The sequence below is a fragment of the Pavona decussata genome, unplaced genomic scaffold, assembly GCF_977016875.1.
Source record: "Pavona decussata unplaced genomic scaffold, jaPavDecu1.1 SCAFFOLD_83, whole genome shotgun sequence".
NCBI lineage: Eukaryota > Metazoa > Cnidaria > Anthozoa > Scleractinia > Agariciidae > Pavona > Pavona decussata.
The window spans coordinates 1707369-1723005 of record NW_028145501.1 but is presented as its reverse complement, the minus strand read 5'-3'; the positions used below and the strand labels follow the sequence as shown (position 1 = coordinate 1723005).

At 38.0% G+C, this 15637-nt stretch overlaps 1 protein-coding gene and 1 long non-coding RNA gene across 9 annotated transcripts in view; both read left to right on the top strand.

The window, feature by feature from the left end:
* Positions 1 to 15637, top strand: part of LOC146475772 (uncharacterized) — a 238143-nt gene that overhangs the window by 69691 nt on the left and 152815 nt on the right. The gene's annotated exons all lie outside the window — the stretch shown is intronic.
* LOC146475780 (neuronal pentraxin-1-like) lies at positions 1409 to 14327 on the top strand. Its single transcript, XM_085115346.1, has 6 exons — positions 1409 to 1527; positions 1716 to 1845; positions 3184 to 3398; positions 3558 to 3591; positions 4115 to 4352; positions 13940 to 14327. Exons 3-6 carry the CDS (start codon positions 3294 to 3296, stop codon positions 14325 to 14327), a joined length of 765 nt encoding a protein of 254 aa, XP_084971472.1. The 5' UTR covers positions 1409 to 1527; positions 1716 to 1845; positions 3184 to 3293.

Genomic DNA, 15637 nt, shown 5'->3' with positions numbered 1-15637 from the left:
ATGTTTCCTGTCTCAGAGTTGTGGCTTGAGAATAGGACATTTTCACTATGGCGTGTTATGACTACAACTACCAGAATCCTTCAGTTTTTTGTTTTCTCGTGCTAATTAGAGCTATTGTTCTTTGCTCTCCACTGGGATTACAAAATTTGAATTTGAAAAGGAAAACAAAATGAATTTTGGTAGTTGTAGTCAAATGACGCCATCATGAAAATGGCCTATTCAAACTGTGGCCAGGGCCGTACCTTGGATTTTTGTCTGCGGGGCAAATTCCGCTCACCTGTCACAGGGGTCTCCCGTATACAGACAGGGCTTCTAGCTGGACTCTCTTTTTCACCCCTACAGAAATTGCTGTGATTTATTATGGCATCAACACCTTGTTTAGCTTCAACCAAACTTTGCCTCTCGTTCAATGGTAAATTGAAAACGCAGTCGATGCACTGCTGTAAACAAAGGAAGGAAATCACGGAGCTCCCATAATTGAAACCCACTATAACATAAAAACATCACATTTTCATATCCAGCTGTGAAACGAGTTATTCACTCAACATGCAACCAAGACTTTTGCAAATAAAGAAAAATTGGCTGTAAACATGAAGGGCCACCATGGCCGTTCATAGTGGGGGGCAGAGAGGGCAGATGCACCCGCCAGAAAAACTCAATTTTTTTAACATCTAACATTGATGAGCTTTTCTTGTGGCGATATTGGTCCGAAATCACAAGGAAATAGAGTAATTGACTGAAAAAAAATCTTCCCTCAATGTGAATTCTAAGTCATTTAGCCAGTACAAGTTTTCTTATGAAAATAATTTGGGCTGCCTGTGGTTTAAAATTTGGCGTGTAAATAAAGACCGAAAAGCCTACTCGACTCCCTGGCGTGTTTTTTAGCCTTTTTAAATCTAGCTTTCACGAGTTTTTCAAAGCTAAATTGGTTTTTAAAGGCCTATGCTACTCCCAAGTATTTGTAGCTGGTTTGGAGGATTTGATCAATAGAGCCTTGGATTTAACCATCGTATGTTCAACATCACAGGTCATTTGTACCTGATGAAGCTTGATCAGTTTTGATTTTCATATTTTGAATTCTCTTCATTTTGAATATGACCTCTTTCGCGTATAATAAGATAACATTTTCAGTGTGTCAATCACTCAGTTCATCAGTTTTGTTGTCAAAAAGTATTATTAAAAACGGGTCTCTATTTCTACTACAAGAACGCTTTAAATTATTAACCTCCTATAATCGCCTATCCGTCTTTGCGACGCCTTGGAATCAAACCAAAGGTTGTATTTGAAAACGTTCATGAAAGACAAACGACTATATTCTGTCTGTTCAACGACGATGTTTTTGATGTCACAAAGGGCATTTCAGCTGGGTTTGGTTTGGCTCGTTTAAGTGATAGTTTTAACGGCCTTTCTTGTTTATATTTGTGGCAGAAATGTTAGGACAGAAATTAATCATTGCTTGGATCGTGCAATGAGCTTCATTCTGTAGTTGTTGTAATGCCGGGCCCGGCTATTAGTTTTTGTCACAAGGTGTTGCTTTTCTTCGCACAGCTTCTTATTTTTTTGGTTCTCTAGTAATCGTTGAATTGTAGCGTGTTATATAGCTATGCAGGGGTGTCACAAGTAATAAAAGGCTTGATTTGTACTTAAATAATGGCTGTGTTTTTGCAAATACTTCGCGGCCTCACTAAATCTCTTTTTCTTTCTTTCTCTTGTAGTGAAAAGATTCTCTGTTCAATGGGTCGTATCAGTGGAACAATCTTCATCTTGATCGTTGTGACCCTTAAGCAACTGCAAGCGGCCAACAAGCATCTTGTTCAAAACCATTGACGTTCGTTGCCTCTGAAGGTAAAAACGAAGCCTTTAATAGACTTCCTCTAGTGCACCTGTCGACGCCACGCATACGTGGCAAATTTTCAAGACGCCACATGTACAACACCTTATTCGCAAACTAATGGCTACCAATAGTTCTAGACAGAATGACATGTTAGCTGTAGCTCAAGGTTCCTTTAGATACTCTTGAGCTTTCTTATTGTAATCTTCGGATGTGATTCGCAAATCATCTAGACATCTTCCGACATCTTCAACAAAGTTCGGAAATCAAGGTTAAACGTAACGAAGACGACAGTCTCACGCATATGACTTCGGACACCTTGGTATGCTCGGCAATGGCCTTTGATGCCTTGTTTTTATAGATTTAATCCGTGGAAAGAGACGCTCTCTTTCATTTCTTCATATGGTCGGGTCAGCTTAAATCGTTGTATTAAAAGCAAAAGATATCTTTCATTAAAATTCGAGAGCTTAACTCTACAAACGCAAACAAGAAGAAAGAAATTTTTCTTTGAGAAGATAATGGTCTAAATTGAAGTGAAGTGAAACAGAGAACAGAATACTATATCGAATATTTGGTTTATCAAAAGAGTTATTCAATAGATTTGAGTGCTGACGTTTCGAGCGTAAGCCCTTTGTGAGAGCAAGTCCTTGGAATCTCTTTACGGTCACCAATTTACCTTTATTTGGCAACTCTGTTGATAAACCAAGCATTCGTTTCTATTCTTCACCGATGCTGCACCGCAGTTTGTCTAGAATCTATACCCCTTATTATGATATATCAGTATCTATATTAATTTGTCTAAAAAAAAAAAAAGAAGCAAATGTGGGAGACACTCATTAAAGGAGTTAATAAATAATTTGTTAGGAGATTGTCTGAATACTAATACCATATAGACTTCGTTGAACAATCAGGTCAGTAACCAGACACATTGATACTGTCTACTGACGATCCACAATTGACTCAACTCTGATGATTACTTCTGCTCAGATTGTTGAAACGTCAGTCAATAGACAACGCCACAAAACAATCGGTTTAATGAGCAAAAACAATCGCTCTGCACGTGCGTTTTGCATTTTGGTACATTTATTTGCCGTCCTCTGTAAAACAACAACGTGAAATGACCACACTTAAGGTTTTGTAAAAGCTGAGCGAGTTGAAATTATCGCGAAGTAACACGAATGAAATAAAGATATATTTTCAGGTGACGTTTGCGTTGCCGTTGCCGTTGTCGTTGCTTAAGCTCCCTATTGTCACCTCAAACCGGTCCTTCTCAAGACTACACTCACCCGGAGAATCACAGTTAATCTACGGATAGAAGATTTACAGTTTTGCTCGCGTTTTCCATTTTGTAGGTCAAAGTCTCTCTGGTCATGCCATCTCTACCCACCAAGTGACTTCCTTGCCAGATTGTCACGTATTATGTATCGATCATCCAAGATGTTTGTCATACAGCTATCAGTACATGTCAACGTCACTGACTCACATGTGCGAGATAAACGATGCTACAGGGAAGATGCGTCCGCATGACATGATTAGAGCGACAGGATTTAAACATTACGAAGACAGGGTATGTTACAGCTTGATGTGGATTTAGTAATTTTACTACTTTCTGCCATTTTAAGGCACGAGGCTAAGCAGTTGAATCTTAACTTAGTAATTGCTTCATAGTTTTGCCAGTTATTTTATTGCATGATAATGATTAATGTAGCTTTTTTCTTATGTTTAGGACAAAACGTCTGGTAAAAGTTGCTCACCACCAGGTTAGTCTTTTTTATTGGCACGAACCCAGTTTGGTCTTACAGTTCATACGTCTGCCAAACTGTCATCATTTCGGTCAAAATGTTGGTATATCAGATTTGTCTAACTACCTCCATCCGTTTTCTGCCTGCCTCCCTGTGTTTCATTCAGCTTGTCTGTTCAACTACTGCTATATTCCGTTTTGTAACCTTTCCAGTAAAGTCCAAAAATAGCAGACTCGTGCAGCCCACAAAATCATGTGATTTAATTTCATTTGATTGACTTAGCGGCCATGGTATATGAGCCGTTTCACCATGCAACAAAAAATAGGGACCATTAAATTGTGTTCTAGTTGTTCCTGCAAAACGTATTTTTTTTAAATTATTCATCTCACGCTTGTTGGATATGAGATAATACATAGCTAATGAAGCAATTTGCGCCGAGATCGCCATCTATCATCTCATATCCAACGCGCGCTCGTGGAAAAATTTTTAATTATTAATCCGTCTATCTGACTTTTAATAATGTGTTTGTTTTCTTTTCCAGATTCTGATCATTCAAATGTCCAGCTTTCTTTTCATTCAAAAACAGTCAGTGACTACGTCAGAATTGACCTGCTGAATTCTGGATCACCGCTGACCGCTTTTACTGTCGGCCTGTGGATAAAAGTTGTTGATAACTCAACCGACGGAGCGCTGTTTAGTTACTCAGTTGTTGGTGTCCCCGACGAAATTTTGTTGCACAAGTACTCAAGTTTGAGGTTATTGATTAACAATGAACGTAGGTAAATAACAAAAGCTACTTATTTTGCCCCCTCTGCAACAAAAACTTAACCAAAAACGTAGAAACAAAATAAAACCCGGTAAAGAGACAGCCAAGTTTACCAGAGTAAACAACAAAAAACGTTTCGTGGTACAGCCAAAACTCTTCGTCTCGAAAACGATTTCTGTGCAGGAACTGCAAAATTTGTGACTCACCTATTTTTCGACAGAAATAAAATTGTATTGAGTTAATCATAGACATCATAATAAGACACAAATTTGTTTTAGGCAAGTGCCTATATCTAGGAAGCAATAACGCCAACCTTTTTATCAAGAGTCACGCTGTCTCTAACTCGCACGTGTAGTTAAAAACAGTGAGAAGAAAATGCATGTACGTAAAGAAAAAGGTTGATGTAAGTCGTCAAGAAAAAATGAGGCTAAAGGATTGAAAAAGGCACTTTAGAAGCCTAACATAGGAAGCAGATTTGGCCGTTACTCTGGCTAGATTCATTTGGTATTTGTGCACAAAGCAAATCGAATGATTCAAATAGATCAACTTGACGGAATAACTGACGGCCCCACACTGAGCTGCCCAAAAAGGCTAAGGATTCTGGGATATTATCCGAAAGACCAAAACCGCATACACCAGTGAGTGTGAGCGTCTCAGTAGCTTAAAGATTAAAGCAGAGTCAGTTTTGTGTGTTATTTCCGCTCGGCGCGGCGCCTAATGCGGAAAGGCTTTTCTCCGAGAACGTCATTTTTACCCGAGGCGAACATGGTCGGCTTCCGTCTTCAGATAATATTTCAACAAACAGGTGACACGATCTCATGACGTTTTGTTCCGTTACCGTACAACATCATCACTGGTTTTACTTGTAGCGGTACACAGGAGAAAGAGAGGAAAAAGACAGAGTAGGAACAAAACGTGTTTCTTATATACCTTAGATCATAACATCATGCTAGATAAGTTAGCTTTACTAGGAATGAATCGCTCCGCTGTCCAATGGTTTAGGTCCTATTTAACTACACGCACTCAAAGTGTTTGCGTAAATGGGCTCTTGTCTGAACCCCAGCCTATACCTTTTGGGGTCCCCCAGGGTAGCGTACTCGGTCCTTTACTCTTTATTATCTACATAAATGACCTACCCTTGGCGGTTCAAGGTTGTAGTGTTGAGCTTTATGCTGACGATACACTTATCTATTTTGCGAGCAAGTCTGTCAGTGAAATTCAAGCTCGGTTAACTGATGGCCTAACTGATGTCCTAAGCTGGCTTCATGCTAATTTTTTAATACTTTATCTTGAGAAAACGAAGATTATGCTTGTTGGTACTCATCAGAGGACCGCAGAGGCTGACGATCTAGTTATAGAAATCAATAACACGCGTTTAGAAAGGGTTAACAAGTTCAAGTACCTTGGGGTCCTCCTAGACAACACTCTATCTTGGAAGGACCACATAAAATATATTGGTAACAAGATCTCGTCAAGATTAGGTGTTCTGCGTCGAGCGCATAAGGTTCTCCCCAAGCCAACTTGCCTAATGCTCTACAATAATATAGTTTTGCCATTATTTGATTACTGTTCGCCTGTCTGGGACAGTTGTGGGGCTGGAAGCAAAGATTACCTAGATAAGCTAAATAGACGTGCTGCATGCATTATTGAAGGTCGATCAGTCGGGGCTAAGGAATTAAAATCAACACTTGGTTGGCCCAACCTACAAGCGCGCAGAAATTATCTCAAATGCCTTTTAGTCCATAAATGTCTTAACGGAATAGCACCTTCGTACTTACTTTCAGAGTTTAGGCACGCGCATCTTTACCATGAACATAACACCAGAAGCCGTGATTTGTTGCGCCCTCCCTTCGCAAAAACTGCTAAGTATCAGAGGAGCTTCAGAATAAACGGTGCTCGAACTTATAACACCATCCCGAGAACCATTAGACAGGTAGAGGCGTTCAGTAAATTTAAAACCAAACTAAAGTGCCATCTTAAGCAGTAACGCCCGCGGTACATGCTGCATTTATAACTTAATTATTTGTCAATTTTTTTTTGCTTTTTTTTTTTTTTTGTTTCAATGTTTTGTGTTTTGTCTTGTGCTGTGTCAGGGCTCCATTTAAACTAGCTCTGCTAAATTGGATGCCCCTGGATAAATATTGAATTAAATTTAAAAAAAATATATATATATATTGAAATCAAATTTCGATTCCAGTTGCAATTGCCCGGCGGATTTACACTCCTTCAATTTGACCATTCTACACTTGTAAACATTCCTGAAAGTTTTTTAAACTCTGTTCGAGTTTGGATTCTCTTTTGATGTTCCTTATTTCATCTTTAGTTATTACTGTTTTTTTCTAAATCTCTCAGGAAAATAAGCAGAGCAGTCAACAATGGCTACTGGCGCCACATCTGCGCAACGTGAAAGAGCACCGCTGACTTTCGAAATTCTACATCGATGGCGCAATAGTGGGCAAAGGCATAAACTTTCAGAAAGGTCACACGATCAAAAGTAACGGAATTTTGATCGTTGGTCAGGATCAAGGTAATTATGGAGGTGGATTCCAGAAGGACGAGAGCTTCAAAGGTGAAATGTATGGCGTGAACATGTGACACAAAACGTTGTCGAGCTTGGAGATTTTGAACATGTCGAAAAGTTGCTCTAATGGCGTCGGTAATTTTTTGAGGTGGAACGATTTCGTGACGGGCTTACATGGAAACGTGAAGAATGTGACTCCGACCACTTGCTCGCCATGAAAAGGCTGTCAGTGGGATCAACAACTGACTTTGTATGAATTTAGAATCACTTACTCAATATCATTTAAAGGGACACTGTCACGGCGATTTTGCTATATTTTCGTCAAAATGGCTCAAACATTTGACAAAGAATCTTTTTCTAACCTGAAATTGCTGTTAGAGCATCGAGAAAGAAATATCAAGGGATTTATCTGGGGAAGATCAAACTTTAAGCAGTTTTTAACGACTTCTCTACAATACACAGTAGAAACTTGAAAAAAAAACTGGCCAATTTTTTCAAGTTGCAATCCATTTCCATCCTAGCCATCCCTAGCAAAAGATAATTAATACTAGTTTCTGTGCATTATTAGGTTTATTGTTAACAAAACTGAACCGTTATTTTGACGATTCCATCGATTTAAATATGCTTTTTGGCTTTTCAAAATAACACAAAATATAGGTGACACTGCCCCTTTAACCACATAAGCACTTTAGTCTAACATTTCTGTATCTCAGCATGTATCTGTGCATTGAGCAAAATAAATTGTATTGTATTCAACAGTCCGCAATATCTGCAATCGTCTTGCATGAAGTTGTGTTTTTGGATTATATATTCATTCATTTTTTTTCTGTTTTGAGGAATTTCATTAATGAGCAATTTTCTCCCCATGCATAAGATACGGACCATTCGTCGTTTCCCAGTAAATGTAGTTTATTAAATGGTCAAACAAATTTGGTTCGCACAACTTTTCAATTTAAGTCTCCACACCCAATTTGAAGTGTAAAGCGACCTTAACATATCTTCAAGTAAGAAGTATCCACAACGGGAAAAATAAACCACTGATAAATGACTGAAAAGATACAATGTTGGATTTTTGTGAGTGGTAGGAAATCCAATATTGTTTGTCAGAATTTCTTTTTTGGATACAATAATGTAAAATCTCAACAGCTTTATCCTCTAATCAACGTTAGGAATTGTAAAAAAAGTTTGGATCTGTTGAAAGTGATCTTACCCAGTTTTATTCATGCTGGGGGTTTCCTTCAGGGTTTTATTCGTCTTTTGTCGTAGGAAGAGGAATTCACACCCTTTCCCAAACTTCGAGAGAATGGAAGCTATGACAATGTAAAAAACTGATTGTAAAACGCTCTAATGAGTCATCAATCCGAAAATGTTCCGCATTTATAATTAATGACGTCTGGTGAGATTTAAGTGTCGGGCTAATTAGAGATAACATATAGGTGCGGGACAAGTGAGGAAGCAACTTAGAGAACGGTGTACATCATACCTTACTACACCAGTTGCTCTTGAGTGGTAAGTAATTATAAGCTTTATATATAAAAATTACAGTGACTGTATAAAGTAGATGTATCCTTGGTCGTAATCTAGAGATAAAGAAGTGGTAGCTTTCTTCAAGCCTTACAATATCAAACTTTATTACTTTTCGCCGTTTTGCCTTTGCAATAACGACATTTTCCGACAATAACCTGCTGAAACATTCTTCTTATCAGTTAAAGACCAGTAAACTATGTTCAATTTTTCCCAGCTATGTATGAAATTTTCGCGATCTCAAACACATCGTGAAAAACGCCAAAGTTGTATGTATTGAAATTAGGTCTTTGCCAATGGATCGCACAACTTCATCGTAAATTAATGAAAAAATAAGCAGTAAAATATATCGAGTACATGTCCGTTTGTAACATAACTCCTCTCGATTTTCGTTTCATCCTTCGTACAAGTTAAATGGCCATTGAGAGAGGAGAGATAAGTACACCCAATTCAAAGATGTACTCTGTTGGCAGAATTTTTTCAAGCCGCATCAAGTGATATTACCTTTGACGATCATTTCATACATGGTCGTAACGGTAGAGACATTTTAGTCTACTAATACACAAGAAATATTTTCAGGAGATATAACATGTTAGTCACTATATGGGCTTAAAAAGTAAATAATTTAAGAACTATTAGCTTACTTTGCGCAGAAATTGCGAATGGATTATTTACTTCGTCAACATACCTTTCTGAAACACACCCTTCGACTTCCAGATAATCAGTTGGTCAAAGTCAGTGTGCTTCGAGTACACAGCAGTCCATAACAGGAGACGTCGGAATTGTTAATATACTTTGTATCTGTCATACAAAAAAAGATAAATATATAGAACGAAAAAATAAAAAATAAAAACGTTTGGGTGACACTAGGTAACGGTTTCTCGGGTCAAAGGAGACCAAGAGCTTGGCAGGTGATTAATATACTTGAGAAAAGATTGAGGTCGCCTGCTCTCACACGTAGTTAAGCATTGATCGACATTTTTTAGTGATATTTGACTTAATTCGTACGATGAATAAAAATATTAAAAAAACCCACATAATTTAGCAGGACACAAATATTGCGTACAACAAACACTGTGACCAAAACCATATCAATGTTGGCTCAATGTTATTGAATGAAAGCGAGTTTTAAAATTATGCAAGTTACCATTTCACTCTCGATCGATGGACATAAATAAACAAAAAAATGGGAGAAAACTATGACAGCGAAATAAGAACTAAAGCAAGAAGAAGTCATCGTGTTACGTCATAGCTGTTACAACAGTTGAAATTGGAACTGTAACAATTCGTTGTAGACAAATTGTATTTACGTCCATAATTAACACCTCCAACAAAAGTTGTAACGATGAAGAATGTTTTGACAGTTTGAAAAAAAAAATGGGTTCCTTACGCTTTAAAGTTGTTTCCTGCCTCAGAGCTGTAGCTTGAGAATTTAAACTGTGGCCCCGGCTTCATGTTTACAGCCAATTTTTCTTTATTTGTGAAAGTCTGGATTGCATACAGTGAATAACTTGTTTCAAAGTTGAAAATGTGATGTTTGTAAATCTCCCTTTTTCTCTCTTTCTCTTGAAGTGGAAAGATTCTGTTCAATGGGTCGCATTGGAGCAATCTTCATCTTGATCGCTGTGACCCTAGCGACTGCAAGCAGCAAACAAGCATCTTGTTCAAAACCAGTGACGTTTGTTGCAACTGAAGGTAAAAACAAAGCCTTCTTGGTAATAAATAGACTTCCTCTAGTGCACCTGCCGACGCCACGCATACATGGCAATTTCTCATGGCTCCATAGTTCTAGACAGAAATGACATATAAGCTGTAGCTAAAGATTACTTTAGATACTCTTGAGCTTTCTTATTGTAATATTTGGATGTGATTCACAAATCATCTAGACATCTTCAGACATCTTCGACAAAGTTCGGAAATCAGAGTTAAACGAAGAAGACAGTCCCACGCATATGACTTCGGACAACTTGATATAGTCTAAACATCGGCAATGGCCTTTGATGCCTTGTTTTTATGAATTTAATCCGTGGAAGGGGACGCTCTCTTTCACCTCTTCATATGGTCGGGTCAGCTTAAATTGTTGTATAAAAAGCAAAAGATGCCTTTTATTAAAATTCGAGAGCCTAACGCTACAAACACAAACAAGAGGTAAGAGATTTTTCGTTGAAAAGATGATGGTCCGAATTGAAGTGAAGTAAAACAGAACAGAATACTATATCGAGTGTTTGGTTTACCAACATAGTTAATCAATAGATTTGAGTGCTGACGTTTCGAGCGTAATCCTTTGTCACAGGGAGTCCTTGAAATCTTTTTATGGTGACCAATTTACCTTTAGATATCAACTCTGTTGATAAACCAAACATTTGTTTCTACTCTCTACTGACACAGCACGGCAGTTTCTTTAGAATCTAACCTCCTTTCACATGATATATCGTTATCTACATTAATTTGTCTCATGAAATAGCAAATGAGGGAGAAACTCATTGAAGGAGTTAAATGATTTGTTATTAGATTGTCTGAATACCAATAACATCTCGACTTTGTTCCTGACCAATCAGGTCAATATCCAGACACATCTATACCAACTACTGACGATCCACAATTGACTCAACTGTGATGATGACTTTTGCTCAGGCAATTTCACCTTAAACCGGTCCTTCTCAGGAATACACTCACCCGGAGGATCATAGTTTATCTACTGATAGAAGATTGATTGTTTCGCTTGCGTTTTCCATTTTGTAGGTGAAAGCCTCTCTGGTCATGTGATCTCCACCCACCGAGTGACTTCCTTGCCAGAATGTCACGCATTTTGTAGCCATCATTCAAGATGTTCGTCATACAACTATCAGTACATGTCAACTTCACTGACACACATGTGCGAGATAAACGATGCTACAGGGAAGATGTGTCCGCATCACATGATTAGAGCAACAGGATTTAGATACTACGAAGATAGGGTATGTTACAGCTTGATGTGGATTTAGTAATTTACTACTTTCTGCCATTTTAAGGCACGAGGCTGAGTAGTTAAATCTTAGTAATTGCTATGTAGTTTTGCCGGCTTTTTTTTAATGATAATGATAAATGTAGCTTTTTCTTATGTTTAGGACAAGCCTTCCGACAAAAGTTGCCCGCAACCAGGTTAGTTTTTTTCTCTTTATGTCACGAAACCTGTTTGGTCTTACAGTTCATACGTCTGCCAAACTATCTTCATTTCCGTCAGTATGTTGGCATATCAGATTTGTCTCACTACCTCCATCCGTTTTCTGCCTGCCTGCCTGTGTTTCATTCAGCTCGACTGTTCAACAACTGCCATATCGTGTGTTGCAACCTTTCCAATACAGTACAAGAATAGCAGACTCGTGCAGCGCAAATAATTATGTTGAACGCAATTCCAGTTATTTGATTGGGTTAGCGGCTATGGTATATGAGCCATTATACCATACAGCAAGAAATAGGGACCATTAAATTGTCTTCTGGTTGTTCTTGCAAAGCGAAATTGTTTTTTTTTCTCTCATATCCAACGCGCACTTGTGGAATAATTGTTAATTATTTATCTGTCGATCTGACTTTCAATGTGTTTGTTTTCTTTTCCAGATTCTGATAATTCAAATGTCCAGCTTTCTTTTCCCTCAAAAAATGTCATTAACTATGTCAGAATTGACCTGCCGAGTTCTCTTCCACCCCTGACCGCTTTTACTGTCTGCCTGTGGATTAAAGTTGGTGATAAATCATCCGACGGAACGTTGTTCAGTTACTCAGTTGTTGGTGTCCCCGACACAATTTTGTTGCACAAGTACTCAAGTCTGAGGTTACTGATCAGAAACCAACGGAGGTAAATAACAATAGCATCTAATTTTGCCCACTCTGCAACAAAAAATTAAAAATTAAATTAATTTAATTGTGACTCCTTAAGCAGTTTAAGGCCTGAGTTAAGGGCTTTTAAGAGGAAAATGGTTTATTCGAGATAACTTTAACAAATTGAATGATACTGAACTGAAATTTGGCAGATAAAAGTTCTTATCATCCTTAACATTTCTAAACATAATTAGTAGTGCTGTAGATCACGTGACATGTCACGTGATCGTTTTCGTGTAAAAAGAAAAGATTTGAAAGGCAGGCGACGGTTTTAAGAAAAAACATCAAACAAAAACGTGTTTCAAATAAAGATTAAATATCTCCGGCCTTCACGTTTGGAATGATCGTCCATTGTTCTCTAAAAAAAATGTTTGAGGCCAAAGGTCATTTCTTGGTCCAAAATTCAATCTTTGATTGTTAACTACTCCAATTTAAAAACTTGAGGACAGTCATTCCAAACGTAGAATGTTCAATTTTTTTAATCTACTTCGGAAACACTTATTCAGTTATCTATATAAAGAAAATTCGCCACCGTATCGACGATTAACGAAAATTTAATTTTTTGATGACGTGATGTATCACGTGATCAAACTTCTGCGTTAAGGCAAAACAAACATCGAGGTTTTATTTCAGGGAAAATTTCATCCTGTTCTAGGCAGACAAACCGAAGATATAGGGATCATTTATAATTTCTGAACCCTCTTCTAACCCAGGCCTTAAACTGCTAGAGTCACCTATTTTTCGACAGAAATAAAATGTCATTGAGTTAATCAAAATGTGACATATTTGCTTTAAGCAAGTGTCTATATCTGGGAAGAAAAAACGCCGACCTTTTTATCAAGAGTCAAACTGTCTCTAACTCGCACGTGTAGTTAAAAACACTGAGAAGAAAATGCATGTAAAGAAAACGATTGATGTATGGCGTCAATTAAGAAAAAATGAGGCTGAAGGATTGAGAAACGCACTTTAGAAACCTAACATAGGAAGGAGATTTGGTCATTACTCTGGCTAGATTCATTTGGAAATCGTGCATAGAGAAAATGAAATGACTCAAATAAATCAATGTGACGAAATAACTGACAGCCCCCAAAAGCTGACCAAAAAGGCTGAGGATTCTGTGTACGAGAGTGGAATATTATCGGAAAGAGCAAAACCGCATACACCAGTGAGTGTGCGCGTATCGGTAGTTAAAAGATTAAAACAAAGACAACTTTGTGTCTTATTTCCTTTTGACCCGAGGCGAATGTGGTCGGCTTCCGTCTTCAGATAATAGTTCAACAAACGGGTGACATGATCTTATGACATTTTGTTCCGTTACCGTACAAAATCATCACTGGTTGTATTTGTAGCGGTATACAGGAGAAAGAAAGGAAATAGACAGAGTAGGAACAAAACTAGCCTGCGAACGCAGACGTATTTCCGGCCGTCGCTTCACTCCGCCGAAAAATTTTTTTTATTTTTCGGCGGAGTGAAGCGACGGCCGGAAATACGTCTGCGTTCGCAGGCTAGAACAAAACGTGTTTCTGATATATTGAAATCAAAGTTCTAGATTGACACGGAATTACCTTGAATTCGACCAATTTTTTTAAAGCTTGTAACCATTCGTGACAGTTCTTTAAACTCTGTTCGTGTCTGAATTCTCTTTTGATGTTCCTTATTTCATCATTAGTGATCACTGTTATTTCTGAATCTCTCAGGAAAATAAACAGAGCAGTCAACAAAGGCTATTGGCGCCACATCTGCGCGACGTGGGAGAACACCGCTGGCTCTTGGAACTTCTACATCGATGGCACACGAGTGGACAGTGGCAAAGACCTCCAGAAAAATCGCGTGATCAAAAGTAACGGAATTGTGATCCTTGGTCAGGATCAAGATAATTATGGAGGTGGATTCCAGAAGCACGAGAGCTTCAAAGGTGAAATGTATGGCGTGAACATGTGGAACAAAACGTTGTCGAGCTCGGAGATTTTGAACATGTCGAAAAGTTGCTCTAATGGCGTCGGTAACTTTTTGAGGTGGGATGATTTCTTGACGGGCTTACATGGAAACGTGAAGAATGTGACTCCGACCACTTGCTCGCCATGAAAAGGCTGTCAGTGGGGTCAACAACTGACTTTGTTTGAATTTAGAATCACTTACTTAATATCATGGAACCACATAAGCACTGTAGTCTAACATTTATGTATCTACATGTATCTGTGCATTGAGCAAAATAAATTGTATCGTATTCAACAGTCAATATCCGTGAGTGCAACCGTCTTGCATGTAGTTGTGTTTTTAGATTATATATTCATTTTTCCGTTTTGAGGAATTTCTTTAATGGGCAATTTTCTTCCAATGCATAAGATACCGAGCATTCGTCGTTTCCCAGTAAATGTAGTTTATTAAATAATTAAAGAAGTTTGGCCCGCACAACTTTTCAATTTAAGTATCCGCACCCAATTTGAAGTGTAAAGCGACCTTAACATATCTTCAAGTAAGAAGTATCCACAACGGGGAAAAATAAACAACTGATAAATGACTGAAAAGATACAATGTTGGATTTTGGCGAGTGGTAGCGTAGTAGAAAATCCGCAATATTCTTTGTCGGAGATTTCTTTATAAGGCACAATAATGTAAAATCTCAAAAACTTTATCCTCTAATCAACGTTAGGAATTGCCAAAAAAGTTTGGATTGTTGAAAGTGATCTTACCCAGTTTTATCCATGCTAGGGATTTCCTTCAGGGTTTTATTTGTCTTTTGTCGTAGGAAGAGAAATTCACACCCTTTCCCAAACTTCGAGAGAATGGAAGCTATGACAATGTGAAAAACTGATTGTAAAACGCCTTAATGAGTCATCGAGTCGAAATTGCTTGGCATTTCTAATTAATGACGTCTGGTGAGATTTAAGTGTCGGGCCAATTAGAGATAACATTAAAGTGCGGGACAAGTGAGGAAGCAACTTAGAGAACGGTGTACATCAAACGTTACTACAACAGTTGCTTTTGAGTGGTAAGTAATTATAAGCTTTATATACAAAAATTACAGTTATATCCCTACAGATGTATCCTTGGTCTTAATCTAGAGATAAAGAAGTGGTAGCTTTCTTCAAGCCTTACAATATCAAACTTTATAACTTTTCGCCGTTTTACCTTTGCAATAACGACATTTCCCGACAATAACCTGCTGAAACCTTCTTCTTATCAGTTAAAGACCAGTAAACTATGTTCCATTTTCCCGGCTATGCATGAAATTTTCGTGATCTCAAACACATCGTGAAAAACGCCAAAGTAATATTTTAAGCAGCAAAATATATCGAGTACATGTCCCTTTGTAACATAACTCCTCTCGATTTTCGTTTCATCCTTCGCACAAGTTAAATAGCCATTGAGAGAGGACACCCAATGGAAAGGTG